The sequence below is a fragment of the Populus trichocarpa genome, chromosome 11 (assembly GCF_000002775.5).
Source record: "Populus trichocarpa isolate Nisqually-1 chromosome 11, P.trichocarpa_v4.1, whole genome shotgun sequence".
In the NCBI taxonomy this organism is placed as follows: Eukaryota; Viridiplantae; Streptophyta; class Magnoliopsida; order Malpighiales; family Salicaceae; genus Populus; species Populus trichocarpa.
This window is the reverse complement of record NC_037295.2, coordinates 17,819,543-17,845,043: the sequence shown is the minus strand read 5'-3', so window position 1 is coordinate 17,845,043 and position 25,501 is coordinate 17,819,543. Positions and strand designations below refer to the sequence as shown.

At 32.9% G+C, this 25,501-nt stretch overlaps 2 protein-coding genes across 5 annotated transcripts; both read left to right on the top strand.

The window, feature by feature from the left end:
- The first annotated feature begins 6,673 nt into the window (after positions 1-6,673).
- LOC7455029 (uncharacterized) lies at positions 6,674-10,670 on the top strand. 2 transcript variants are annotated; one of them, XM_024580943.2, is made up of 5 exons: positions 6,674-6,823; positions 7,473-7,796; positions 8,205-8,480; positions 8,557-8,694; positions 8,956-10,670. In XM_024580943.2, exons 2-5 carry the CDS (start codon positions 7,497-7,499, stop codon positions 10,501-10,503), a joined length of 2,262 nt encoding a protein of 753 aa, XP_024436711.2. In that variant the 5' UTR covers positions 6,674-6,823; positions 7,473-7,496; the 3' UTR covers positions 10,504-10,670. The 2 variants fall into 2 exon arrangements, with proteins under 2 accessions (XP_024436711.2, XP_002317664.4); XM_002317628.4 differs by lacking the exon at positions 6,674-6,823 and having other exon boundaries at positions 6,977-7,796.
- Positions 10,671-19,311: 8,641 nt separating this feature from the next.
- Positions 19,312-23,831, top strand: LOC7455028 (subtilisin-like protease SBT3.5). Of its 3 annotated transcripts, none has more exons than XM_052456940.1 (11): positions 19,312-19,330; positions 19,732-19,845; positions 19,936-20,027; positions 20,110-20,207; positions 20,369-20,524; positions 20,603-21,276; positions 21,381-21,466; positions 21,553-21,795; positions 21,871-21,985; positions 22,884-23,076; positions 23,189-23,831. In XM_052456940.1, exons 2-11 carry the CDS (start codon positions 19,753-19,755, stop codon positions 23,749-23,751), a joined length of 2,313 nt encoding a protein of 770 aa, XP_052312900.1. In that variant the 5' UTR covers positions 19,312-19,330; positions 19,732-19,752; the 3' UTR covers positions 23,752-23,831. The 3 variants fall into 3 exon arrangements, with proteins under 3 accessions (XP_052312900.1, XP_052312899.1, XP_024467428.1); XM_052456939.1 differs by lacking the exon at positions 19,312-19,330 and adding an exon at positions 19,435-19,652; XM_024611660.2 differs by lacking the exons at positions 19,312-19,330; positions 19,732-19,845; positions 19,936-20,027 and having other exon boundaries at positions 20,110-20,200.
- The last annotated feature ends 1,670 nt before the right edge of the window (positions 23,832-25,501 follow it).

The window sequence follows — 25,501 nt, the reverse complement described above, 5'->3', positions numbered from 1 at the left end:
TGCCAAACACGCATGTCTTCAACCTCATGTTAGGTCATATTTGGAACAAAGGCCAGAAAAAGGCAGCAACCTCAAAAAAAATGAAGTCTATTTATGTGGTAATATTAATGTACAGTCCAAAATATTATTACATCTGATGATTAAACCATATTATAAGAAATTATTTCTTCATCAAAGTGTTAATTATAAGGCTTATTAATTTAATGTTGAGGCAGCTTGATCTTTCTCAAAATCTAGGGTTATGGGCTCCATGTGCTTGATATGATGAAAATCTTGTGATATACTAATGCAACTTGCAGCTTGCGCCAGTTGTTTAGAAATTAACATGTCTTGCGGTGTCAGGATCTTAGACTTTTGTTGTGTTGGTTTTGGCGAGTATTTTTTTTTTTTTTTTTTTCTAGCTACTCTTCCAATGGAAGGCTACTTTTAACCAAAGCAACACGATCTCGACATTAGTAAACTATTTTTTTATAGCAAGACTACGTTACATACAAATGATTTTAAAGTAAGAGTCATTCTCCATAAATGATAAAATTTATATTCTATGGCAAAGGAGACATTGTTGTTATGTTAAAGGAACAATATAGTAATTAATTAACTAAAAAACTAAAACACGTAAGCTAAATACTACTGAGTTGATATTGTTTATGTATTTTTAAAACGTTGTAGACATTCTGTGTATTTTTTAATAATTCATTTTGGTTTCTAAATTTTTATTTTGAGTGATTTAACCTTAATTAAAGACCAATTGCTTTTGATCTCTTAAAAAATGATGGAATTGAAAGAAGAGGGACTGAAATGAAAAAGATATCAAACATGGGGACGTGCCAAAAATATTTTACAAATACACTTAAGTCTTCAAAATTTAAAATTAACACAAATTAGACAATTTAAGATCCCTTTAGATTTTTTAAAAAAATCAATTTTTGTGCGAAGATTTATTTATAGTATTTTCCAATTTATGTTTAGAGAGAAGAAAGAGGGGTCGCGAGATTCCAACAATGATGGAGAAGGTAGTTGTTCAGGTCATTTTTTACTATCAAAATGGATGTTTTTGGTGTCCACAGGTTTTGTGAGATGAGAGGGGCTTGATGATGGTTATTTAGAACCTTAATATTGCTTGACAAAACAAATCTAAGTCGAGAAAGATAAATCTAACATGATTTGATTTCGTGTTTTTGGATATTTTCTAGGTATTTTGAGTTGATGTACTGATTTATGAGTGTTTATGAGATGTTTTTGGATTGAAATGACTTAAAATTTAGATTTTTTGGACAAAAAAACACTACCCTAATCAGAATCTGGACCTGCAAACAACACGTGTTTTACATATAAATTTTAATTTTGAATGAAGTCATAGATACCTTTTGTAACCCGTGTTTTGCATATAAAAACTTTGAAATAAGAGTTGTAAATGGTATTTGGTACTCGGAAAATACTATTGCTTTATCATTTTTTTTTCATTGTGATAAAAACCCATAAAACTCAGAAACCACCCCCTGGGGGAGATAAAAGGGCAACAACCAAAAGGAGAAAAAGATTCCCATTACAACTGTTGACTGTGATGAATCATTAGATGGCGAATCTGAATTTAAATGAACAAAACTTTATTATTAATGACAAAGTAGCTGGATTTAAAAGTTGGGAAAAGACTAAAAAGTTTTGTTTGGTCCGTTTAAAAAGTGAAGCTACTTGCTAGTTTTCCCTTGTACCTTTGTTTGCCAGATTTCAAATTTTGAGCTGCAGGCAATTGGCTCGTAGCACAAAAAATAAATCCAGCTTAATTTCCTGCTAAAGTATATCATCATAGATCAATATGATGATTTCCTACTAAAGTATCTACCCCGAGCAAGTTTTATATTAAACTAGGCAAGAATTTCAGTAGAATCAACCTAAGATCAAGTTAATTCATCAAAATTTAAGTGAAATCCCATTTATTTATTATTATTTTTTTAATAAATGATATTATTGGGATAAACCCAAATTGAAGAAGGATTTCAGTGTCCATTTGGCTAAGAAAACAGGGCGGTGGGTGTACATCTTCGAGTCGTCTTCTTCATCATCTGGGGCATGTAAGAAATAACAGAGTGAGATGACGATGAATGTGTCCTAAGACGAGACACGAAGACGTGAAGAAATCAAGAAGATCACATTTGATGCGACTTGGCATTTATTGTCCCTCTCTTGTGAGTTCTGATTTGATTCTGCCTCATCTGCCGCAACTCTCTCTATTATAACCGGTCCCCCCCAGCTGCTCCTTCAATTTTATTCTCGAATAATTGATATACATGGGCTTCCTCTAAATTCCATGCTTTTTTTTATTATTATTATTAATGTAAAAGCTCGGGTTAGTTTATGTGTATCTCGATTAATTTTACGGGTCCTGAAATTAATGACCATGTAAGCCTTCAGTGGCCCTGAAATTTGTGAGACTCAAACTAGTGATCTTTAGGGAGCAAACCTAGAGCCTGAACAGTTGAGCTACACCCCTCAGAATTAAATTCAATGCTTTTGGTCCACAAGTATTGTGGACTGAGCTGGGTCATGTACACGAAAAATTATAAAATCTAACTCAAAAGTCGACCAAGAATAAAATTAATTTAGGTGATGAGTTTGTGTGGTATTGTGATAGTTCTTGCTTTTCAAGATATTTTTTATTTTAAAATTTATTGAGATAATATTTTTTTATTTTTTAAAATTTATTTTTGATATCAGTATGTTAAATCGATTTGAAAACATTAAAAAAATTAATTTGAAGTAAAGAAAAAAATAAAATAATTTTTTTTTCAAAAACACTTTTAAAATATAAAAATAAATAAATAAAATATGAAAAGTGTTGTAACCAAATATATGATTAATTCATTCCATTAGTAAGGATGTTGTTTGCCGTTAGTTTACCACATATTTAATAACAAGAAGAAAACATAATAAGAATAATACATAGATAACACATTAAATAAGTGAAGTGGATGAAGAAACTATAATTACAAGACCCGGTTCGTGGATTTGGTTAAATTAATCCAATTTTTATTTAAATAATGTTTTAACTTGAAATAAAACATAATACAAAGAAAGTTTTGAGTTAATGAGTCACTAAATTAATTCCCCTGAAGGTTTTATAACTATGGGAAAAACCATATTTTCGGAAATCACGGCCCTTCAATAATTGAAACTCTACATTTTGCTCCCCCACTCCCTACTAATTTCATATGCGTCCCTTGTGGTATAAAACTGAAGATCAAAAAACCAAAATCCAAATCCAGTGTTGTTGTCCTCCTAATTGCGTACAGTGTTAGAGAATAATATAAATTATATTTTAAATCTTCATCTAACAACTTAAGCTATTGAATTTAATTGGTTTTTTGACATGGTATCAGAGTTTTGATGACCAAGTGGTCATGAGTTTGAATTTCATCATCCCTATATATATATGATAACAATTAAACACAAAGCATTGTGAGACTGTGCAAGTTTTAAGCCCAAATGACTTTCACTTAAAGAGGTGTGTTATAGAATAATATAAATTATATCTTGAGATCTCATCTAAAAGTTTAAACTATTGGGTTGAATTGATATTTTTATAGGACCCACATAAAAAATATGAATTTTTTATTTTTGTGAGGAGTGATTTATACTTTTAAAACATTATACTCTTAACAAAATAAAAATAAAAATACCATACCTCGAATCCAAATACACTAGTCATGAACGAGCCTGGTGGGCACTGGCTAGGTATGGCCTTCTAAGATTTTGAAGCTTTCGCTAATATAGCTACAGCTTCTTCTTTTTCTGAAGAAACTTCTGTTGCATGTTCTCCGAATAAAAGAAAACGTAGAAATCTTGAAAGTAATTAAGCTTCGTTAGATCCCATAAAATAGTATATAAAATATTTCGTGGCTCCTCAATTATGAATTTTCTGTATATAAAAAGATTTGTCACATCTTTAATCAACCCTTTCCTTCATTTGCCTTGTTTTTTAAGAGTAATTAATCACAACATTGAGTTGCCTAAACTATATAAAATTCCATAGTAAGAGGCCTACGACCATATTCGCACAAGTCTTCTCATTTTGTTTTCAAGGTTGAAGAGTAATGGTGACAAGAAAATAAATATCAAGTGCATAGTTTGGTAAATCACACTATGTTATAACAATATGAGAAGTTTTACAGTGTTAAGAGTAATTAACTTATTAGTTACAATACCATCAATTACTTTTGATATATAATTTTCCATTAGGTTCCATGTGTTTGATAAATAAATAAATAAAAAATTCCACCAAAAGTTTTACAATATTTTCTAGAGCTAAATGTAGAGGCATCAAAATAGTAGTTATTTAACGTAACCTAGACATTGAACTAATGTAATGTTCAAGTTATAGGTTGAGTGGGTTAATTTTAATTTATCTAAAAAATTTTAAAAAATCAAAATAATGATTTTTTTTAAAAAATTAACTGGTTTTGATTTGGTCAACCAGGTCATGGATCAATCCAGGTTTTTGACTAAGTTACTTAGTCATCTTTTTCCTATTTTTTTATGAAACTTGGTCTAGATAATGACTTGAATCAACCCAGTGATCTTATCCGGATCTTATAACAACCATCAAAATAATTTTGCTTTAAGGACTATATCATATATAGTATTATAATTTTTTTTTCTCCATTGTATGTTTTATAGAAAATAATTTATTCATTGTATTCAAACGTAATTTATGATTTTTTTAATCTTTTTTCCACAAAAACAACACTTTTAGAAGCAGAATTTACCAACACACATTGTTAAAAAAACTCTTATTAAAAAACACTTCAAAATTTGTTTCTACCAAACGCTTTTTTACAGCCACAACCATAGCTACAGTAAAAACCAACAACATTACCTATTAATTTTTTTTTTTTAGTTTAACGTGGGTATCCGGGTCAGCTTGCGCGCACCTCGACTAATCCTATGGGTCCTGGAGTTAACGACCATGAACATTACCTATTAATTGATTGATGCTTATCTATTTTTTCGGCTTGGATATTCCAATTAATAAAGATGGGACCATTAACCTATTTTATTTAAAAAAATAATTAACTGCAACAACACATGATGCATCTTTTTTTCAAAAAATATTTCACTGATAACATTAAGGATAAATTGGATAATTAATATAGTAAATTAAAAAAAATTGATAAATTAATATAAATTAAAAAAGATTTGATGAAATAACAAAGTTTGGCATTGTCATGTTCAAAAGGACCGGTTTGTTATTTTTTGTTCAATTGGTCGACTAGTTTTGAAAATAACAAGAAAAATCTTAAAATTGCCAAAACCGAGAGATCTCAGAGAGATTTTTGATATCTAAAGATCCAACAATTCACGTTGTTATGATAAATTCACCTATAACTGCTCAAAATCACATATTATTGTGTGAATAATAACTTTTTGAGATTTTAATTGGAGTTTATTTTTGAGTCAACAAGTTGGATAAAAATATGTATTTTGACTTATAAAACTAATTAAAGAAAAACTTTATAAAACTATGGATTTTATGTGAAATAATCGATCGGTTAATATAATTAGATCTAACCGGTCGACTGATTGAGATAGAAGAATGGAGTTTGACCATGCTACATTTTAAAAACATAATATTTATTAAATGTTGTTATTCTGAATCGCAACAACTATTTTATTACGCTTAGAAATAATAACATTTAATAAAAGTTATATTTTTTTAAATATGACAACAGTAAAATTATGTTATTCCATCCTTTTTTTTTTTAATTCAATGTAACTTCACTATTTTTTTTTAATTTACTGTACTAATTAAAAAAAAAATCCTAACATTAATTGTTCATCTCGCGCGTACCTGATATGATTTGAGTCGTGTATATAACCTTTTGATGATGACTTCTCATCTACTTATTCTGCCTGTATTTTTATGTACTTCAATTCCAATGCAAGTGGGGTAAAATTCTTTAAATTTTGTATAAATGCGAAATGGAAAATGTTTTCTACATAAAAATTTGGCTTAGCCTAAGTATATCCCTCTCTCTCTCTCTCTCTCTCATGAAAACTTTTTTTATTACAAAAATTAAGACAATTTATTTTATAATCAACCTCATTAAAAATTTAGATTGATCGAGTGACATGGTCCAGACTTGTTCGTCGTCCTGTTGACTTTTCAGATCAAAATTAATCCTTTTTTTAATTCCTTTTTCTAATTTTCTTACTTCTAATACGGCAGATTGCATCGATAACATGCAAGAATATTTAAAAGAAATTCCATTACACTCGTGTCGGGACTGAAGTTCAAAATATTTGTGTGAACGGAGATATAGATGTAGAGTTGCCATCAATAATAAACTGTGACATCAAGACTTGGAACCCGATTTTTCTTGATAAAGTAAACGAAGTTGGTCACCACCTCCTGGTAATGCAGCCCAAACGAATTGGTGAACTCGTTTTTTGATCATCAGAAGTGGCTTGCCATTGGGACAAAAAAATAACTATAAAGTATTCATTGTCCTCCATACTTGATTTTAAATATCCATTATCCATCCATTTTTTCTCAAAAAACTTAAATAAATTATAAAATTATTAAGAAATTGATTAATCATGTTTATTAATATATAAACATATCACAAACACCAACCAAATCTAGTTAAGGTTATGCCATTTGGCCATGGTGCTGTTTTCTGCACTTTTGGGATTCTCTTTCTATGCTTTGCTACACTTTCCATTCCAGTCGGTCGTCTCTTTCCCTATGCATTTTGTCCCTTTCCTTCTTTAGGTGGCTGCAAATCCATCATATTTAAGAATCATCAACACAAGGACATGCCTCAAGGTACATTGTTTCAACCCAAGTTTTTGTTTCTTTTACCTGCGTTTTACTCTTTCCATTTACGTCAACACCTAATCAGCTAAGAGGGCATTCACTCCTTCCATCTTCATTAGTTGGCAATCTTACATTTGTTTGCTTTCAATTATGAGTCCAATTATTGTTTGATTTGATAATTATACTATTGCTTTATAAAATTATTTAATTAGCACCCTTTCATTCCATTTGAAGTTGTATTATGATCACATATTAGCTTATATATACAATATTTTTTTTTAATTTAATCTTTCATGCACTGAAATAAATCATTTTTCCAAGATTTATGCTTTTACAACAAGTTTTTTCCCTTTCTATCCTCTCCTTGGTTTTAGAATGCTAACGTGGGCAAGGCACCTAAGTGGGACACAAGGAGCCTCTTGCAACGAAAAAAATATTGATATAATTAATTTGTTTTGATTATTTTAGAAGTATTAAGCATATTAAAACTGCATGATTTGATCAAGTCTACACTTCTTCATTGGATACTTATCATGTCTCAGCATCTTTTAATTACTATATTAATCCAAAGTAATGGTTACTTACGTTATAATCTCTGGCTAGATTTTGGCTGTAGAAAGTGAAACTTTTTTCTGGCTTCTTGTTGTGTATTTTGTAGGACTGGTCTAGTGAATGTGTGACAATGGCAAGGTACAGTTATGTCTATGGGAGTGAGAGGGATGAGCTTGCAGAGCCATCTCAGAGACTAATAGAGGCTGCTTTGAGTGGAGATGTAGAGTTTGTGACAGAGAGTTTAAAGTCAAAAACAGTAGATGTGAATTATATAGGGACAGTAAACTTGAGAGTGAAATGCATTGAGACAGTGCTGAGAGAGGAAGAGGCTGATGAGATTGAGATTCAGCACAGGGATTTTGTCACTGATGTCACTCCACTTTTTGCTGCTGCTCATTCAGGTCATGTAGAAATTGCCAGGAAATTGCTGGTATGGACTCTGTTCGATTTTGTTCTTCTTTTTAACTTTGATTTGGGTTACAAATTGTATGAATGGTTTGCTTCTCAAAACTGTGAATAGCTCCTTTGTTTAGTGAGATTTTAAGAATTTTCCTTTTGATTCTTTTTGGGGTTCTCTTATTTTTTCAATGGTCAACCACTACCTATTATTCAGAGTTCGTGTAATTTCTGCTGGTATAGTTATGGAATGCTTGTTCATGCTTAGTTGGGGGCTAAACAAAGGTATAAGCAAGACAAAAATGGCAGAACCGAATCCTTTATGCCATCCAAAGATTCGTTTTGGCATTTACAAGTGCGCTAAAACAATGTTTGGTGCTGCTTAAGTAATCTTATGCAATTAGACTAATTATCTTATCTTAATCTACGTTTCCAATTATAGTCAGCTGGAGCTGATGTGAACCAGGAATTATTTCGGGGTTTCGCTACCACAGCTGCTGCTCGCGAAGGTCACTGTGTCCTTCTTGACATGCTCCTCAAGGCAGGTGCATCTCAATTAGCTTGTGAAGATGCATTACTTGAAGCTTGCCTTTGTGGTCAAGCTAAAGCTGCAGAATTATTGATCTGCTCAGAGATGACAGGACCTGATGTGGCGCAACATGCACTTGTATCAGCTAGCTGCCGCGGATTTGTAGATGTTGTAACCACCTTGATCAAGGTGCAGATTGAGTATTTTGGCTAGTCTAATTCTTAAAGGGAAGCATCCGGTTAACCTAATTCTCCATTTTTTCCAGAACGGAGTAGACATAAATTGCACGCGGAGGGTTCTGTTGCAGTCGGTCAAGCCTGCATTGCACGCGAATGTCGATTGTACACCTTTGGTGGCTGCTATCGTGAGCCGACAAGTTTCAGTGGTTAAATATTTGTTAGAGGTAGTGATCTGATTGTTCCATTTCTACAGGCTTCAAATTATGGCAGTGGTCTAGAGGACTTTAAACTTGTATCACTGAATATCATTAGCATAACATATCACTCGTGGTCTGTGATTCTTTTTGAAGCTAATTCAGTCTTATGCCTTGAGTTGCCACAGTTTTCTCCTTCTGATCTGTTTTCAACTTATAAGAACACCACTTCCCTATTTAGATATCTAATTACTGTTAATTAAGAATGGGGTTTTATAAGTGTATATTTAGGCAGGTGCAAGAAGCAATTGCTATGTTAGGCTGGGAGCTTGGTCATGGGACATTTTCTCTGGTGAAGAACTGAGAGTAGGTGCATGCTTGGGTGAGCCATATAATGAAGTTTGGTGTGCAGTTGAATATTATGAAGCAAGTGGCCAAATTTTGAACCTTTTGCTTCAGCATCAGATTTCGTTCCTTGAGAGTCAACAGCAAGGCCGGAACCTTCTTTGCCATGCCATCCTTTGCCACAATTCAGATGCCATGGATGTGCTTCTTAATGCTGGTGCTGATGTTGAGTTCTGCTTAAGGACCAAGAAAGGTCACGAATTTCGTCCTATTCATTTGGCTGCTAGAATGGGTTGCCTTCGTATACTAAAACAGGTGATCTTCTATGGTTGTGAAGTTGATTCGAGGACTGAAACTGGCGACACAGCCCTGATGTTGGCGGCCAAATCCGATCAAGCTGATTGCTTCCTTGAGCTTATTGTTTCAGGAGCTGATTTGGGTCTGGTTAACAATAATGGTGAGAGTGCAGTGCACTTGGTGAAAAGAAGTGTGTTTGGATCCTCTTTGGCAGATATTTTTCGACAGGCTATTACCACTGGAAGAAAAGTCTGCTCCTCCAATCTTGAGGTGTTTTCTTTACTGCACTTCGTTGCTGGAATTGGTAATACAGAGCTTTTACAGATGATCCTTCAACATTCGACAGAAGACATAAGTAAGCATGATGGTCTTGGTTTGACACCAACTATGGTTGCAGTAAAAGCTGGCCATACTGAGGTCTTCCGGCTCCTGATTGATGCTGGAGCTGACATCAGCGAGAGGAGCAGGGATGGTCAGGCAGTAGTGTCTCTTTTGCAGAATCATGCCTGTTCCAGTGTGAGGACTCGATTTGAAGAGATATTGCTTGATGCTGTGCTTAGTCACAAAGTGACAAGTTATTCTGAGTTTAGAGCTTTGCACTTTGCAGCACATGTTGGCAACTTGCATGCGATAGTTAAGCTATTGGAAATGGGATTCCCTATAAATTCTGTGGATGACAGTGGGCATTCACCCCTCATGCTTGCTGCCAGGGAAGGCCACGCTGATGCCTGTAAGATATTGTTGCAAAGAGGTGCTCATTGCGGGATTATCAATCAGAGAGGAGAGGCAGCGATATCTCTGGCTAGGAAAAGCACTAAATGTAAGGCTGCAGAGGGAGTGATATTTGATTATTTGGCTCATTCTCACGTGCTACTCGGTGAGGAGCTATGGAAGCACACCCGTGAGGGAAGAGGTTCCCCACATATGAAGGTTGTTCAGATGCTCAAATCTGGCTTGTTAACGTGGGGAAAGTCAAACCGAAGGAATGTGGTGTGTAAGGAAGCAGTGGCAGGACCAAGTCCAACGTTTTTGAAGAATAGGAGAAAGGTAAATGAGGCTGGAGATGAGATGGTTTTCAGGGTGTTAACTGAGACAGGGAGGGAGATTCATTTTGAGGCAAGTTCTGCTTCCAGTTTGAAACTTTGGGTCCATGGCATAAACCTCATTACAAAGGAGGCCACTACCGGTGTTTGGTGATGGAATTCTTCAGCATAGAGTGATACGAAACTGATTTAGTATATATAGAGATTGCATTATGGTTTCAAATACTCAAATTTCTTTTCTTTTTTCCTATCCTATGTTCTTTGTTTCTAAAGGTTGAATACGAGTATAGTGAATTGAATGCAAAGTGAAATTAGTAACTCTCTCCTACACTCTGGTTAATCTCTTTATAGATGAGCAAAATGATTCATAGTGATGATTGACTGATGACAGTGCTGTTTCTATTTTACCTGGCATCCATCAACGAGGCTGCTCTTTTTGTTAGTGGAGATCATTCCTATTGCTCTTCGAGATCTCTTCCTTGCGTTCTTCGTATTTATATATGTTGTAGTTATTTCCCTTGTTCTTGGATGCACCTCTTCGGTGAGGAAAATCTAGCACAAACTTTGCAGCTCTTCGTTTCGTCGAAACAGTTGGAGGCGACCGGATTCAGCCAGCAGACTGCTATCTTTGTGAATGCTCCGACTCAAAAGCAGGTATACATGCATGCTGCTCCATTTTGATCACAAAAGCATGTACGAAGGAAATGAAAGCTCCCACTTTCTCCATTTTGTTTTGACCCTCTCTAGAATATGAACTATGATTGTATTTTTAATATACGATGGTCAATACTTCCTAGAGATGCACTGATCATAATTGTCAGCAAGTTGAATATTTATGATTACATCCGACTTGGGAGCTACTATTCATCATGGAGATCAGCTGCTTTACAAGATTGATACCGTCCTTGTTGCAAAAAACTCCAATGATTTCGCTTTCAAGAGGCAATGATCTCGATGAAGAGTACTAAATATTTCCCATTACAGAAACATAAGCACAATCAAAACTCCACTATGAGTCTCCTGGATATCTCTACAGGTTGTCTTTCCTAAAGTTCGTCAAGAAGAATCATGGAGTGTAGGAAAGGTATCTTCCAATTGGTTCACACCAGGGGGGGCTAGTGATGCGTGCCTTCTCATCAGGACCTCAAAATTAGAGTACACCTACTAGCACTATCAGTGTATTTTAAAGAATTTTTTAAAAAAGGCCTATTCTCAATAATCCAATCATAAAAAGATGAAATAAAAAAAAAATTAGTGAGCTAAAAATAGTCTAAAATACAAAGTATCAGCAAACCCAAGAATTACCTATCAAAACTCGTGAACATGATAATTCAATAGAAGAATGCAAAATGAGCAAAAAAAATAAAGCTTAATTTTAAAAAGAATTAAATTTTAAAGGATAAAATTAAATCATGAGATGTAGATAATCTAATTGAAAGAAAACTAAAAAAAATAACAAAGTTTATTTTTCAAAACGAACAACTTTAAAGGATATAATCGGAAAAAAATGATGTCAATTATTATTAACTTCTCAAACTCATGAGCCTAGCTGATGATTAAATCGAAAGCATTCCATTTGAAAAACCACTATTTTAAAACTCGGATCGACTCGTGACTTAGATGACCCGAGACTTAGGCCAGGTCGGGTGTCAAAGGAAATTGGGGGAGAATTAATCAAGTGTAAAATGATAAAAATCTTCGGTTGACCCATGTCTTGGTTAACTCAGTGCAAATCTAGTTAAAACCGTGTCAAAACCTGTTGATTATTTTTGAAAATAAAAATAAAAATAAAAATAAGATCATGGATCTAAGAATGAAATTGAAAACAAATTAACATTTGATAAAAAGGTTAAGAAAATTAAAAATTAAAACATTGAGGATCAAACCTAAAATATCATAAAATAAAAGGACAGATCCGATTTTTTTAAGTGTAAGCATGAAATTCAAGGGGGAAAGGAGAGAGAAGAAGAAAAGAAAAGGAAGAGGCAGCCAGAGACAAACCAACACCGTAACCACCACAAGTGTCGTTCCACGTGGAAGAGGTTGTCGTGATGCTACCAACAACATTGTGGAATTTGGTGTTACTTCACAAAAAGGCGTCCTACACGCCGCTAGAATAGAGCAGAGTCGTTCCATACGCTGACGTGTATATATTTTTTTGTAATAATTTTTTAAAATAAAAAAACTAGATTGTCCCTGATCCAATTTAATAAGAATAAAAAAAACTCATAGAAAATGACAGAAACACTCCTAGGCAGAAGACTTAAAAAATATTTTAGAAGCAATTTAGTCATTTTAATTTTTAAAATAAAGTAAAAAATAAAAAATACCCCTTAATATTAATAAATTGAAAATAACTTTTAATGATAATTTAGTAATTTTATTCTGGAATAAAAATATAAGCTCACTATTATGTCCTTTACGAATTTGATAATGGTTTGCATCCCAATAAAAAGTGTGAATTAACCTTCTAACCAAGCTAGATGGTTTTGTTTGATAAAAGCAAAACCGTAATTTTACTGCAAAAAATAAACAGTAAAATAAGTGTGCTTACAGTAAAAGTCTGGAGTTTTATTTATTTATTTATTTTAATTTAATATGCATGTATGACTGAACCCGACAACTAAAAATGAATTAGCTTTTATTTTCTTATTTGTTTTTATGTTTTAAAAATATTTTTAAAAAGATTTAAATTTTTTTTATTTTTTACTTTACTTTAAATTAATATTTTTTTATGTTTTCAAATTATTTTTATAAATTAATATTAAAAATAATTTTAAAAAGATAAAAAAATATTATTTTAATATACATGTTAATACTTATATTAACCACGTTATGACGACCATAAGACTAACAAGTACATAAACGTTCTTAAAGCTGTCTTGTCGTCTGGCCCTTCTACTACAACCCTACCATGTTATGTTCTTATCCTCTACCTATATATTAAGAGCATGTTTGGTAGTGTGGTTATGAGTGTTTTTCAAATAATTTTTCGTGTTAAAATACATGTTAATGATGTTTTTTCATTTTTTAAAAATCATTTTTAACATCAGCACATCAAAACGATCCAAAACGTACAAACCATATTATATTTTAATAAAAAAAAAATTTAAAATTTTTTAAGAACGCAGCCGCAGCCGCGCTCCCAAACGTTCCCTAACCAGACAACAAGAATAACATTGTCTAGCTTTAGCAAGGTAGGAGACAGACCTTGGGGATGTATAAATCAATCCTCCGATACAAGGGCTTTTTGATAATGATTTGATATTCATCGAGGAAAAACTCCACCTAGTTGATTGTTTTGGAAGATTGTATGTTTTTTTACCTAGAGAGTTTAACCTTACAACTCAATTTGACAATATTTATAATTGGATCGTGGTTTTTGTAAATATTTTTTATTTTTTTAGTTTTAAATTATTTTCTAGTGTTTTTAGATTGTTTTGATATGTTTATGTTAAAAATAATATAAAAATATTATTTTAATATATTTTCAAATAAATTTTTTTAAAAAAACAATTTTTACTACAGTCACAAACACACAGTTACTCCTTTCCCATGGTAAGTCTACTCTCCCTAGCTAACTTGGGATATTTTACAATATTTGTTTTGTTCAAAAAATTAATTTAGTTCTTCCTTAATTTGATAGAGTGAACCTCTGCTCGTGATTCACTTTGTCACATGATGATCAACAGTTATAAATTTTTAGTTTAGTTTTAATGAAGATTTTGTAAATTATCTAACCAGGTTACAAAATTAAGCAAAAGTTTACCGACTTTCAACGTGTGATGTGACTTTCTTTCTATTATTGAATCAAAAGTTGGAATCACATCAGATATAACGATCAAAAACATAATTATGTTATAATACTCTTCTAATATTGTTATACTAATCCAACAACTATATGTTCAACCTTAATTTAAAATTTGTAGGATAAGTTTTCCGGAATAAAAATTATGCTGGCATCTATAATCTTTTGGGGGTACGTTGCAACTCTTTAATAGGTTGACTCCATAGTTAATATAGTTTACCCTGTTTTCAAGAGCGCCACCCCCCTCTAAAAAAAAAAAAATTCTAGGTTTGTTTTTTAAAAATCATGAATCGAGTTTCATAAACTTTAAGATCATTTAAGCCTTATATTATATAATTATTAATTTTAAAATTCATAAAATTAGTTAAAATACACGTAAGTTAGCTCGAACATCCATGTTAATTAAAAAAACAACTAAAAATTTCAAAAGATAAGGTTGGATCTGGGGTGTCCTATCACCTCATGACGATGGAATCAAGAAATCGAGACCTGTGATTTTCCAAGAAAATAACAAGAAATGGGTGCCCAGGAAAACATTTATTGTTCATTATGAAGATAGTTTGTTAGAATGGTGCTTTAGCCGAGGAATCTGGGAGGGCCTTAGCTCTCGTGCGCATTCAATCGACATAAGATTATTTTTTAAAATATTTTTTATTTAAAAATATATTAAAAATATATTTTATAAATTTTTTTAAATTTATTTTTGATATTTAGATATTAAAATAATAAAAATTAATTTAAAATAAAACATTCTAAATTCCATAAAATAATGGTTGCAGCAATGCCCCCAAACATCCATGTTCAAGATGGTCATTTTCAATTATTTTTTCTTCAATAAAAAAACCTCTTTTTTTTTTTAGTTTAACGTGGGTGTCCGGGTCAGCTTGCGCGTACCTCGACTAATCCCACAGGCCCTGAAGTTAACGACCATGTAAGCCTTCAGTGGCCATCATATAAGCAATCACAGGTCTCGAATCTAAGATCACAGAGGAAGCAAACCTCTTAGTCTCAAGCTCTTATTACTAGACCATCACCTAGATGGTTAAAAAAATCTCTTCTTAATCTTCACGGTATTGGTCAACGCAAGATTTAGTAGAATCGTGAAGGAGTTTGAACCCCTAGATTTATTAGTGAGTAAAGTAATATATTGATACATGCATGTTAATTGAGGTGATTAGAAAGTGGTTATGGATAAACGCCAAACTTTCCTAATTAATTTTATCCTTTCCTCTAATATTATTCTTCTAATGAGTTAAACTAATTGAAAAATTGATCAGCTTATCATGACATAATATGGGTGAGCTCCACTAGATTCCCAATAAAAAGAGTGAAGCTTGTGTTTTTGCTAAGTCTCCGATGTATCCTTTCAAATTCATTAGTAATATATATTAAATTGTTATAAAATCTATAATTATATATATTAAATATATATTAAAGTCTCTTAAATTTCATGAATTTTGGGTTTAGTCTTTTAATTTTCCATGATATTTAAGTTTTTTTAGTGTCCTTTAATATTTTTATTTTCTTTTTTTATAAATAGACTACATGTCTTGTATTCTAAGAATTGAAAAAAATATATAAAAAAGTATGAATTTATCTTTTAAGTTTTATTCTGAATATATATATGTATGTTTTTACTTGTTTTTTTTTTGTTTTTTTTACATGTTATTAGCACGATTACTCTAATTAATTTATATTGAAATCTTGGCATGCATGAACTCCTATGTTACGTAGCTTGTATAAATTTCAATATTTTTTCTTTTCATTATTTTTCATACTTTATGAAATATATTTGGTTTCGTAACTTATTTTGACAAAATTTATTTCCTTTTTATTCATCAAGATTTAAAGTTCCTGAAGAACTTGTAAGTTCCTGAAGACTTAAATAAATTAAATACAGTTCTTGAAGAACTAGTATTTCTAAAGAACTATATAAATAGCAATTTTTAAATATTGTTTTTCTTTCCTGAATATTCATGATTTTATTTAATAGATTTTTTTTTTCTGGAAGCTATGAATCTTGGAGAGACCATCAAAGAAGAAAATAACGCATCCTTGCAGGATCGTGCAAAAGCAATAATTTTTATTCACCACCATCTCTATGAAGGATTAAAAGTTGAATATCTCAGAGTAACAAATTCTCTTATTTTGTGATAAAATCTAAAGGAAAGATATGACTACCAAATTTTTCCATACTTCCTTAAGCTCGTTATGATTGGTTGTACCCGAGGTCACAAGATTTTAAATCGGTTAGTGAATATAATTATGTTTTTTTAAAAATTACCTCACAACTAAAATTATGTGGTGAAAATATCACAGAAGACCAAATGTTAGAGAAAACACTCTCTACTTTTCATGCCTCAAATATTGTCCCGCAACAACAATATAGAGAATGTAATTTCAAGAGGTACTTTAAACTATTTTCATGTCTTCTTGTGGCTGTACAAAATAATGAGCCTTGAAAATTTAACAAATTTATTTACAAAGTCTTTACCAACCTTAATTTTCAAGAAGCTTGTCCATAATATTAGAATACATCATCTTAAATATTTATCATAAAACATGTACTTTTAAAGTGAAGTCAATACAAATTGTATTCTTTTTTCTTTGCTTAGATTTTTCCCATTAGGTTTTACTTTGAAATGTTTTAAAGAGGCAATTTGATATTTTTATAAATCCTGAAGTATTCAAATATGGATCTAAAAGTATCTATATAAAACTATATATTGAATTATGAAGTATTCAGAAATTAAACAAGAATGTTATACTCTTTTTCCTTAACTTAGGTTTTTTCTGTCGAGTTTTTTTTTTCAAGATTTTAATGAGATATAGTTTTAGTATATGGTCATTCCAGGGAAGTGTCTTTTAATGTTCATATTGAATGCCTATTAGAATCTCTTAAATTTCATGACTTTTGGGTTTAATCTCTTGATTTTTCATGACACTTGAGTTTTCTAATGTCCTTTAATGTTTTCATTTTCTTCTTTTATAAATAGACTACTTGTCTTATATTATAAGGATTAAAAAATATATAAATATATGAATTTTTCTTTTAAGTTTTATTCTGAATACATGTTCTTACTTATTCTTTATTTTTTTTATCATGAATATATTTTTTTCCAATTTTTATTAATGACAAAAAAACTTAAAATTAGAATAAAAAATTATATATTCTCTATGATCAATTACCGAAAAAAATAATTATAAATACAAATAAAAAGAGAAAATAAATTATAAATGAGAAAAAGCATAGAATTAAATCTCTCTCTCTATATTTCTTTATTAATAATTCATTCATATAAAACACTAATGCATGAGTCGAGAACCATCCAAAATCGATCAATTTTATTTTTAATGGTTTTAGTTTATTTTGTTTTATTTTGAGCTTTGATGGGGATATGCGGGGGAAAGTTTAATCAATTTTTTCAGTTTTCTCAAAATACTTATAGAATAAGTTCTATTTTTTTATTAATTAATTTTAAGATTTTTTAAATTTTATATTCAAATTTAATATACCTCTTTTTTTCATCATTAGTAAATATCAGGGGTACTAATATCAGGGGTGTTATGGAATTTTTAATAGATGATTAGATTTTAAAAAAATATCACTAACAGAAGGATTCATGAAAGAATTTTCTTATCAAGACTACCTCTATTATATAATTACTCGCTTAAATTGTTTTCCTTAAATTACCATTGGAGAGATGGATGGTGCATGCATGTTAATTAAAGTGATTAGATTTAGTGATTATGGATAAAATTCAAGTCAGATTAACTCGAGTTAATTAATATTTTTAAAATAATTATTAATTTTTTTAAAAATATAACAAGTTTAACTCTAAATTTTAATAAAATTTTACTCTAGATCCACCAGATCAAGTCAAGTCTTTTTACAATATAATTACAAATTAATTCCTTAACTCAATTTTTTCTGACCTAACCAGTCTACACGTATGGCGATAAATAAGTGTATGGCTCTAGAACATAATGCCGTATCCTTTTCTTTATGATGTGAAAACACCACCCACCTAAGGAAGAATCAAATTCGTATTATGTGGACATCGACCATTCCATGGGGTCCATTGGGTGGAGAAATAGACTTAGTTAATTCATCCCACCAATCAAGCTAAATTAAGCTCGTCTTATGAGATATGTTGGGGCACTTAATTACATTCTATGGGTTTTTTTTTTTTTTAATTGATAGGTAAAATGATTTGTTGACATTAGAGTTTCCAAGCAGTGAAAGGGATATGAATAGAAAGGACAAATTTTCAATTAAACCCCTATTTGGGAGTGCGGTTCAAATGAAAATTGATAAGAATTTAATTATTTTGGTTTAAAATTATTTTTTTAATGTTTCAGATTGTTTTGATGTGGTGATATCAAAAATAAATTTTAAAAAAATAAAAAAATTATTTTGATGTATTTCTGAGCAAAAAGTATTTTAAAAATCATCTGTTATCACAATTTCAAACCCCTCCTTGTAAGACGAGGGTTAACGGGGAAATGCCCAAAAAATGGAGTTGATGGGAATTATATTGGGGACCTAATTGAGAATTGGGGGATAGTTGAGGGATAAATATTTACTTTTTCCCAAAGTAATCATTAGAAGAATGACATGAATTCAAAGCATCATGTGGGATGTTCATAACTATTTTTCTAAATCTATCACACAAAACAAACCCTTGGGAGCCGAAAAGGGTGCTGCTTTTTTTAGTCCAATCTTCTAACCATTCACATGTTGAGAAAAAGGCTTTCTTGGTATAATTGCACTTCATCTAACCCAGGAGCCATATGAATTGTCAACGTATAGAAGTCCACCACTTTGTTAGGCTGTCCTCATTTGCCAATTCATAGATAATCCAGTGACCAAAATTGAAAGTATTTTGCGAACGCACGTTTTACTTTGACCAAAGAGCCACACCCCTCGCCTATTGTCCACCTGAGACTTGGTCTGATCCAGCTCGAGCCAGGTTTAAGAAAAATAGCGTAAGAATTGACCCGATTAATTTTGATGATCTGATTTTCAGGTTTGATAACTTTAAAGTTTACTCTTGTAGGCCATAACCCGTTTCTCACCGTGATATATTGAGATGGGGAAAAGGGAAAAGTAAAGAAAAAAACAGAGGTGAGCAAGAATTTTAAACGGGGAAGTTTCCGTGGTCACATCTACGTAAGTGTTTTTTTTCCCTCTTTGTATTGTTATGGAAGACATTTTCTACGCTGCCAGGGGTAAACCAATGCTTAAGTAAATACTGTTTCAAATTCCTTAAGAACATAAGAAATGGTTGGCTTCAAGCTAAAAGTTAGTGGTGTGCACTCTCTTTGCTTACATAAAGCTTGTTGCTATCCTGTTACAGGGCTTAAAAGTTAAGCGATGTTAACTTCTGCTCGTAGACTATTCAACTTGATACAATATAGCTAGTCTACCAACTCTGAATCCATTTCTTGCAAAACCAACTGCGTTTCCATTTCTTAACAAAACTGCATTGAAGGTTTAATTTTTGGTCTAGCGTAAGGTGATTCTAGTTCCAAGTTCTATATCTTTTAGCAGCTTGCATCTTTCTCTATCAGAAACACAGACAGCTGAAAAATATGGGAAAACCTAGACCAGTATGTGCTTTGGTTTGTCTTCTCTTTCTCTGGGGCCAAGGCATGTTGATGACTAAGGTGGAGGCCACTAGCAGTGTAAGTAATCCCTTCAAGAATCTGCAACAAATGTTTTCAAATGGAAAGAGGAACGAACTTCATCCATAATCTTTTGTGTTATTCAAACAGGTTCATATTGTTTATCTAGGTGGGAAGCAGCATGATGATCATATTCTAACAACAAATTCACATCATGATATGCTTGCTAGTGTTGTGGGGAGGTACGGTAAACTTTATCAGGATAGTTGAGAATCAGAATCATAGTCAACTGCTTGTTTTTTACAAGTCAATTTTAATCTGCAGCAAGGAAATGGCAACAGAATTAATGGTGTACAGCTACAAACATGGCTTCTCAGGGTTTGCAGCCAAGCTTACAGAGTCTCAGGCTCAAAAGGTTTCTGGTAGTTGCTCAAACAAACATTACTTTTTGTTTCATGCATTCATGTTTCCCCACTTTATTTTGATGCAATCAAGACTGTCACGATTATGTTCAAGTGCTGGCAAGCCATAAATTGTCATTTGTTCTGTCATGCCTATGTTTTGATACACTGAACCTCCTCAGAATTGCCTGGCGTTATTCGAGTTATACCAAACAGCCTTCACAGGCTACAAACAACTAGGAGTTGGGATTTCCTAGGCCTGTCTTCTCATTCTCCTGTCAATACTCTTCATAAAAGCAACATGGGTGATGGGGTTATCATAGGTGTCCTTGACACAGGTGATTCTCTCTAATGTTTCTTAATTTCTCTATCATGTGTTCATAAAAAGAATTCTGAAAAGTAACCTCGTGAATCAGGAATATGGCCCGAGTCTAAAGCTTTCAGTGATAAAGGACTTGGACCAATCCCATCCCACTGGAAAGGTGTTTGTGAATCTGGAACGGGGTTTGAGGCTAAAAACCATTGTAACAGGAAAATTATTGGAGCCCGTTGGTTTGTTGATGGATTTCTTGCTGAATATGGTCAGCCATTGAATACATCTGAAAACCGGGAGTTCTTTTCCCCTAGAGATGCAAATGGGCATGGGACTCACACAGCTAGCACTGCTGCTGGTAATTTTGTTGACAATGTTAGCTACAGAGGCCTTGGACTTGGAACTATAAGAGGTGGGGCACCACGTGCTCAGTTGGCAATATACAAGGTTTGTTGGAATGTTCTCGGAGGACAATGCGCTTCTGCCGATATATTGAAGGCTTTTGATGAAGCGATACATGATGGGGTTGACGTGTTATCACTGTCAATTGGGTCTTCAATTCCTTTATTTTCAGATATTGATGAACGTGATAGCATAGCTACTGGTTCCTTTCATGCTGTGGCCAAGGGAATCACTGTAGTATGTGGAGCTTCAAATGATGGACCTTCCGCTCAGACAGTGCAGAATACAGCTCCTTGGATCTTAACCGTTGCAGCCAGCAGCATGGATCGAGCATTTCCTACTCCTATAACACTTGGGAACAACAAAACTTTCCGGGTATATCTTCATTGTAGCAGCAACTTGCATCTCTGAATTTTAACCATAGAACCAATGAGTTCAGCACTGGCTACAACATTGATTTTTCCACAAAATATTTGCAGGGAAAAGGCCTGTATTCTGGAAATGACACTGGTTTCAGAAACTTGTTTTATCCAGTGGCCAAGGGACTGGACCCGAACTCTGCAGGGTAGTTTGATTTATTGGTTTACAGCACAATGCAATGTCTTTTTTGACAAAAAGAAAAATTCATTGTCTAATCTGTCTTGCTTGCAGTGTCTGCCAATCTCTCTTAGTTGATGCTTCCACAGTAGCTGGAAAGGTGGTTCTTTGCTTCGCCTCAATGACTCCTGGCGCTGTGAGAAGTGCCGCAGAAGTGGTGAAGGAAGCAGGTGGAGCAGGGTTGATTGTTGCTAAGAATCCCAGTGATGCCTTGTATCCCTGCACTGATGGATTCCCATGCACTGAAGTCGACTATGAGATTGGAACACAGATTCTGTTTTACATCCGGTCTACAAGGTAGAATCACCTTCTTTCATGATTACCAGAACTAGGTTCTCTTTTGATCCTTAGACCTTGATTGATAATATGCAGGTCTCCTGTTGTAAAGTTGAGCCCTTCTAAAACAATTGTAGGCAAGCCTGTGCTGGCAAAGGTGGCATATTTCTCATCTAGAGGGCCTAATTCAATCGCTCCTGCAATACTGAAGGTAAAGATGCTTAAATCAAAGGCCATCCTGCATAATGCTATACATTTCAACTGAATTGAGCTTAAAAATAATGACTACGCATTGAGAAAAATCTCATAAAAATCCATGTCTTTTAATTTTTTAGCATGACATTATTAATAGTTTGAAGAATTTATAACATTTTTCTTCAAATTTATGGGAATCAGTGTCCTGACAGCAGAATAAAATGAGTACACCTTGTCTTGTTCATCCTTCTGTTCAAATTAGATAAACATATGTCTTCGGTCATATTCCCATATTACATCTGCAAGTTGCAGGTTACAACTTGCACCATGTTTAAGATATTTCAGCATAATTCCAAAGCATTGATTTATGACACAGTTGAATATAATTAGATTAGTAATCGAAGATCAAAGAAAGACAAGATTTTTAAAAAGGGTCTGAAACAAGAACCCTAAAGGTGCTTCTAATACAACCCTTTAAATAGGCCTGAAACCGACTCTTACAAAAAAGGAAAAATTAGAATCTCTAAATAGATAGAAGAATTAAAAAATAAAATCCAAATTTAAGGCTGAAAATATAAAATTAAAGAGAAATAATAAAACTAAATCAAACAATATCTTCTTAGCCTTTTTTTTAAGGCCTCCCCATGTAAGTCGGCAAAGCAGGCTAGCCCTTTTTAGAGTAGGGCATGCAGAATTTCCTTGAAAAATTCATGCGTGTTTCAATGATTGAATTGAAAGTTATGGGCTTTTATGTAGGTCGTCGGGCATGATCAGACCTTTTTTTAGATTTGGATCTGTCTTACTAGAGCATAAATGTATAGACTATCCACATGGTCCAACTAAGAGTGTTCTGTATCTGACTGTTCAGAACCTCTTGCATCATGTTGCTTAATCCAAAATTTTCTGTTTCACAGCCTGATATAGCTGCACCTGGGGTGAACATCTTAGCTGCTACTTCGCCTCTTCGTCGATCCCAGGAGGGTGGATATACCATGCTATCAGGAACATCAATGGCAACTCCTCATGTCTCAGGCATTGTGGCTCTTCTTAAAGCAGTGCATCCCGATTGGTCGCCAGCAGCCATCAAATCTTCTATTGTCACCACTGGTATCCAATCTGTTACCTTTGGCAGTCCGAGTTGTCTGAATAATCTGATCTCAATTACTACACTGTCTATGGAATTGACTCTATATATTGAACCTTCAAAATCTTGATGCAGCATGGAGAAATAATCCATCAGGTTTTCCAATATTTGCCGAAGGATCTCCTCAAAAGCTGGCCGATACATTTGACTATGGAGGAGGCATTGTAAATCCAAACGGTGCAGCATACCCAGGCCTGGTTTACGACATGGGTACGGAAGACTACATAAATTATCTTTGTGCCATGAACTACAACAACACTGCTATATCCAGGCTCACAGGAAACCTCACAGTATGCCCCATTGAAGAGCCATCCATTTTGAATATTAACCTGCCTTCCATAACCATACCAAATCTTAGAAATTCCATTACCCTCACCAGAACCGTTACCAATGTAGGCGCCTCCAACTCCATCTATAGAGTTATGATTGAGCCTCCATTTGGCACCAGTGTGTCAGTAAAACCTAATGTCTTAGTCTTCAACCATAAAACTAAGAAGATCACCTTCACCGTGACGGTCACCACAGCTCACCAGGTGAACACGGAGTACTCTTTTGGGAGCCTTACATGGACTGATGGAGTGCATATTGTGAGAAGTCCCTTGTCTGTCAGGACGGAATTCTTACAGCCTTATATTTGATGAAAACTAAGAAACACTTGCTTCCACACGAGGATCATTATTTCACATATACAAATTCAATTTCAATAGTAATTTCTTCATATGTATCTGTTCATTCTATGTTTCCATATCTGTATGCTCCCATGGTCTCAAGCACAGCTTCGAAGAAGCTAAGCCCTAGTACACATCCTGTATCCCTGTCATTTACTCTGTGCATGGGTGGTCCACATTTCAGGAAAAAGGTTTAGCAATGGATGGTAAACAGAAATGTCAAGATGAATCACATCAATCATCATGCCTTGCCTTCAAACAGATTATAGAAACAGAATAGTGAACAAAATTCCAAACTCTCCTTGACAACTAATTTTGAACTCGAATTCCGGAAATTCTTTAAATAATGTCGGGATTCATGATTTCTGATGTATTTCTTTGATGCCTAGTGAAAAATAAAAAGTCAGGGTCTCTTAAATCCTAAAAATTAGAGCCTAAACTAGCGAGAAAGAAATTAGAGGTTTAAATTGTAGAAAAAAAAATCTGTTTTTGATAAATTATGAATATCAATAAATATTAACTATTAGTATGAAAAAGCTAAACAACACTTTTTATATTATTGCTCGATATATATTTTTATGTTCTCGAATTCAGCGGATGTTATCTGGGCTAACTCTAATTTAATAATAGAATTAAAAATTATGTTTGATGCATTTAAAATTTTAGTAAGCTTCCCATGTTTTTTTTTATTGGATGATAGAAATCACTTTATCACTCTAAAAAGAAAAGAGAAAAGCACTGGATGCATAATTCAAGATTTTAGTATTTTATTACGATTTTTATTACTTAGGTGCCCTATTCTCCAAGCTTTTCAAATATTCAACAATGCTGCCTGATAGTTTGACTTCTGAATTTTCTGAAACTGTTGAAATGTTACAGTAAAGAGCAGAAAGAAACAAAACCTTATGTGGAAGGTGGAATGTCATGCCTCCAAAATCTTGAAATAGGTTACAGTAAAGAGCTTAAGAAATTTCTCTATCCTTTGTAGACTCAAGGAATTTTTTTTTCTCCTTTTATGGTAGATTCATCCTCAGTCCTACATTCAGCATTCGTTTTTTCTTATGTTAAATCAAATGTTAGTAGAGGGTGACAAATAGTAGCAGAAATCATGGGACCTCTTTCCATGAGAAAGAACAGAAACACAACTTCAATATTTGTGTTACTTATCATTCTCTTTGTTCTCAATGGCTGGAATAGCTTGAATGCATCGGCGGATAACACAAGAAAAGTAAGAACCTTCAACTGTAGGATCTTCCTCTCCTTCCAAACAGTTTTGAATAGCACCTGAAGCCATGTGACAGATTCACATAGTTACATGCGTGAGAAGCAGCATAATAATCTCGAGCTTGTAACTGATGTTCATATTAGCCTGATGACGCAGCCTCAACTAACTAGACTAAGAATCAAAGAACACAGGAAGACAAAATTCACACAAAAAAAAAAAATTCCAAACAAGCACTCTTATTTTCTAAATAAAAATTCTTCTGCCAATATCTATCTTATATATAAAAAGGGTTTACAATAGCTTGAATAGGTCTATCTCTGAGCTCAACTAGAAAGGAAAAAGAAACGGATTGGAAAATTAAAAGTCAAAATATGAAATTAAATAGAAAAAAAAACACCTTTTAGGTATAATTTGAAGGTGTTCCCAACTTCATCTAATCATACCTAGCTGACCACTATTTCTATATGATTTTTTTGATAAAATTTAAATTAAATT